General features: G+C 25.8%; 1 protein-coding gene across 1 annotated transcript; it reads left to right on the top strand.

The window, feature by feature from the left end:
• Positions 1-291: 291 nt before the first annotated feature.
• On the top strand, positions 292-899 carry LOC105781016 (stigma-specific STIG1-like protein 1). The gene has a single exon (XM_012605584.2). It carries the CDS (start codon positions 360-362, stop codon positions 783-785), a length of 426 nt encoding a protein of 141 aa, XP_012461038.1. The 5' UTR covers positions 292-359; the 3' UTR covers positions 786-899.
• The last annotated feature ends 4,392 nt before the right edge of the window (positions 900-5,291 follow it).

Below are 5,291 nucleotides of genomic sequence, written 5' to 3'. Positions count from 1 at the left end.
AATCTGACCACCAAAATGATTTAAAAAACCCATTAATCTGCAACTTTATTGATGCATTCCTGCCTTCCCTACGCGTACTTATCCGATATATCACATTTGAGGAATGTAGTACCTTTTGCAAATTTGGTCTTCGCTTTTCGTCAACTTGGTTTATTAATTATTTTATGCACAGAGCTGACCCTTCCACTAAGAGCTAGCAAAAAGTTCAAAGTCCAACCCCTATACTTCATCGTTAGTTCCCTATAAATACTAGTTCTCTTTGCCACTCAATTCCTCCATCCCATAGAGCTCTCTATTTTCAATTCTCTTCAAGTCTTCACCGTCTCTAGTTTCTCTATCCCTACATACAGACAATCTCTATGAAGTTCAGAAAGCTAGTTTTCGTATCGGTTCTCGCCATAGTTCTAGCCCTAAGCATTTCAGCAGCATCAGATGATCGTAAGGATGATGTTAATGATGCAACAATAGAATCATCAGACTACTCTTCAGCACAAGGTCGTTGGCTCTTGCAAACCAAACGAACTCGTAGGGTTACTTGTAAGAAGTTTCCGGGGATTTGTGATGCAAAGGGGAGCCCTGGACCTCAATGCTGCAAGAAAAAATGTGTAAACATATTGACAGACAGGCAAAATTGTGGAAAGTGTGGGAAGAAATGCAAGTACAATGAGATATGCTGTAAAGGAAAATGTGTGAATCCATCTTTCAATAAGAAACATTGTGGTGGATGCAACAACAGGTGCGGAAATGGAGAGTATTGTGTTTTCGGTTTGTGCAATTATGCTTAGAAAAAAAATTATTTTCTTCATATTCTTTTGTCGTTGTTGTTGATTATCAGTTGAATTTGTTTGATTTGTAAAATCTAAATATAGTTAATTTAATGAAAATTGTTATTAACAATAGTTATGATGTGATGGTTTTTATTATTATTTAGAGCATCCCATAATTCACTCAACTCATAAATAGAAGGATAATGCGTTTCAAAGCACTCGAGCCCACATCCTACTATATTGGCAACAATGATCATATCAATCGAGTTAAGATTCAATCGACAGCTATAGTGTGATAGTTATTAGTAATGAGATTATATATTTAGATTCAAATATAACTTTCGTGATGAGATGAAGATTTAAAATGACCATTAAATACTTTACACTAGAAATTATATATAAGAAATTCTGAAATATTAAATATAATCTTATTATTTTATTAAAATTGAAATAAATAATTTTAAAAAAATTAAAATATTCAAATTACCATATCTATCTTTCATCTAAAGCTATCTAATATAATATAAAATATTATATTAATAAGATTAAAATAAAATAAATAATCTTTTAAAATTAATAGTCACTTTTATCAAGCAACATAATTATATTCAAAACTTATATTTATTAATTTACCAAACAATTTTATAATATAAATTTAACACTAATAAAATTTAGCAGTGAAATTGAACTTCATTTTTCTGCACTTAACTTTTCAGTTTATCAAACACTTTTTTAATTTAAATTACATATATTACATATATAAGAGAGTGATGGTGACACATTAGAGTTGGAAGAGATAAACGAAGCTAAGCATGATTTAGGTAAACACTCATATTTATATATTTAAAACATTCATAAATTATACTATAAAAGATTTATTATAAATATTTATAAATTGTATTATTAAAATATTAATATAAATATTTTTAATATATATTAATAATATTATTTAAAATTATTGTTAATTAAAACTATAATATTAAATAATTTATTAAAATGATAAATTATATTAATATATCAATAATTGATTATATTATTAAATATAAATAATTAAGTATTTATATTTTATGATATAAACAAATGCAAGGGTCACGGAAAAAAATGTAGTGTACGGTGTAGGTGTTCCACCATTGTCATTAAAGGCATTACTGTGGTGCGATTGCATAAAAAATCATGCAAAACTCACTGAAACATGAAGTTAGTGAAATCTAAAAACAAGTTAAAGTTAAGTTTGGTTTGTGAAAATGTAAAACTATGGTGCATAATGCTTTCTCCTGGAATGTGTAGATTATTAATGTTTCAGCTATTCTGTGATCTCATAATATAAAATAGTATTAAATTGGCGTAATATATAGTGTAATCTCATTATAATACATTCTTTAAATTAACTTAGATTACGGACATAATCTTAAATTTTAGATCAATTTACTTTTTACTTTTATTATTCTAATCAATTTAGTTTTTTTTCTTAAATAAAGTTTAAAGCATTGGTAAACCATTGAAAATTAAATCATTGAAAATTAATATTTTCAATGATTTATTTTATACATGTTCGTAATCGAAAATTAAAACAAAATAATTTTTTTACAAAATGCCTGGAAAATAATAAGGTGATAAAAGCTACTTATCACTTAATGAGTAATATTTTCAATTAATTTAATATAAATTTATTTATTTTAATTTGATATTATCTTATAAAACTTATTGTTTTTTTTTTGTCTAGGATAAGATGAAATGTTTAAAATTAAAGATAAAATGTAGAATATAATATTTTATAATTTTAAATCTATATTTATCACACGGTCTAATTATATTCAGTAATTAAATTTAAGTACAATATCAAACAAATTTTATAACTTAAATTCAGTATTTAAATTTTCAATACTTCATTTCTCTACACTTATTTATTCGACACTTAATTTTTTAATTTATCAATCGGGACTTAAAACTAATCAAAACAAATATATATATTGATAAAAGACCACTCTAGCCCTTTCAAAAAATTGGAGCAATTTAATCCTGAACAATTTTGAAAGTGAGCAATTAAGGACAAATAATCACGACGTTAATGTATTTTTGTCAATCAGTACATAATTTTGATTGGTATAATAAAAAATTAGCACTCAAATTTTACACATTTTGTCAATTTGGTAAAGATTAACAAATTTAGACGTTTGTGCTAAATTTATTAATTTTTTAAAATCTAAACCAAATTGACAAAGCATGTAAACATCAAGAGCTAAATTTGTTGTTATACCAATCAAAATTATGTATAATTGGATGAAGACATTAATGTCATGATTAATTGCTTTAATTACTCACTTTCAAATTGGTAGAGATTAAATTGCTCCAATTTTTAAAGGGACCAATTTACTCAATGTTGAAATTGATGAGAATGATTGAAGAGATTTTTTACTTATTTTTCTTAATAGTGAACCAAGAGTTGTCATACGTTACAATTATAATATTATATTTTAGTTAATAATTTATTTATTTATTAATATATCAATTATGGTTATAAATTATATTTATGTTTGGTGCTACAATAACTTTTAATAAATTATTATAATTATAATTTATAAGTTTATTTCAACATCATATATTTACTTATTAACAAAAAAAATTGTAATGAAAAATAAGAATTATAATAATTTATCATAATTTTACGAGAATTGAGGCTAAAATTAAACAATGCACATGATACACCTGTGAGTATGATAGTACACATACCTATATCATCTGTCCAAATAAAAGCATTCCTCTTTCTCTTACTCCTTTGAAAGCTCGAATTTGATTGAATTTCATAATTAAACATATTTAATCACCAAACCAATGATAAGAGTAAAATATTATATTAACTTGTTGGTGCCTATATGTAGATACAAGCTCAAAGATTTATAATGAAGAATGGGAATCATAATTAAGATCTTTTGATGCAACCTGTCATTTCCATAGAATTCCCTCAAGAATAAAATCTTGAGTTTTAACTTTATTTGGAGCAATGAAATCCACCACAGCATTAAGTTTTCCTTTTAAAAAATCACATTTAGGGACGGTTGACTCGAATTCTCACTCACATTGTCAATGCTTGAATAAGAAAGGAATTTGTTTAAATGAGTACACATTTTCGGTGCTTCAGCTCAGCTTTTGAACCTTTACTTTTTCCTGTTTTAGCTATAATTATTTTTTATTGTTTGAATTTGGAGAATACAACAAATCACTGCTGTTTTCTTTGTGTTCATACATAGAATAAAATCTCACTTTTATTTGTTTAATAGTAGATGAATCATTTAGACCAATTATTCCTACAAGGCTTTTTTAAACATTTTTTAGAAAAGGAATACTTCTTCCATCACAAACCTCTAAACATCCTTCTTTCCCCAAAAATTTAAAAAAATATTAACATCATAATTACTTATTATTTACTATAATTTATTACATAAAGTATAGGTCAAATATATGTAGATACTCCAATAACTAATTTCTAATTGATAATTGATGATGGACTAATTAGAAATTAAGATTAATGTGCAAAAAGTTACATATTAATGTTATGGTTCTCAAATTTCACATGCGTAACTTTTTTAATATCCAATCCTTCAGAAAAGAGAGTGAGTCACTTTCTCTAAATTAATTGTGTATTAATTTAGAGGACCAAAATCACAAAACTTGAAGATTTCAAAATACCAATTGTTGCGCAGAAGCATGTAAAAGAGTAAAATTATTGTACTAAAAAATCACACTAAGGTTCTGTTTGATTGCCAGTAAAATATTTTCCGTAAAATGATTTCGGGAAAATGTTTTACTTTTCTGTAAAATGATTTACTGGAAAATATTTTCAGTGTTTGATTGAATCTGTAAAATATTTTCTACTGTTTATGATTTCTGAAATATTTTTCAAAAAATTGTTTTTACATATATTGATATATATTAATAAATTTTACATTTTAAATTATTTTACATATATTGCAATGATTTATTTATAATAATACTCAATTATTAAGCTACAATATTAATCGTTATAAATTGAAAAAAATTAATATCAAATAAATTATTTGTAATTGTGTTAAAAAAACAAGTATTGAATAATTAAAAAAACAAGTTACTGGAAAATCGATAAACAGAAGCAATTTTTTACCGGAAATGAAGGAAGGAATGAAGGAGGCGATAGAGAGGAGAGCACGGAAAATGTCTTACGGAAATTGAAAGGGTAAGACATTTTCCCTAAAATGTAACCCATTTTCCCTTGTTTTGGAGTTCATTTTCCAAATGGAAAATGTTTTCCGCCAATCAAACGTTGGAAAAGTTGGAAATGATTTTCTGGAAAATCGATTCCTTCAATCAAACAGACCCTAAGTTCAATTCCCAAGAAAGAGAGGTGGATCACAATGATCACTTAAGTACCAGGTCTTTCCTAGCCAGAATATCCCTCTATCGTAATTTAATAGCACAATAAATCACTACAATCACACTCGCAAAATAAACAATAAAGAACATTAGAATTTTAACGAGGTTCAGCAAATT

This window comes from Gossypium raimondii, chromosome 1, assembly GCF_025698545.1.
Source record: "Gossypium raimondii isolate GPD5lz chromosome 1, ASM2569854v1, whole genome shotgun sequence".
In the NCBI taxonomy this organism is placed as follows: domain Eukaryota; kingdom Viridiplantae; phylum Streptophyta; class Magnoliopsida; order Malvales; family Malvaceae; genus Gossypium; species Gossypium raimondii.
The sequence above is the reverse complement of the archived record's forward strand: the minus strand, read 5'-3'. Positions and strand labels throughout refer to the sequence as shown.

Bases quoted from the DNA above. Each gene is read 5' to 3' on its own strand.
- LOC105781016 (XM_012605584.2), top strand. From the start codon at position 360: ATGAAGTTCAGAAAGCTAGTTTTCGTATCGGTTCTCGCCATAGTTCTA.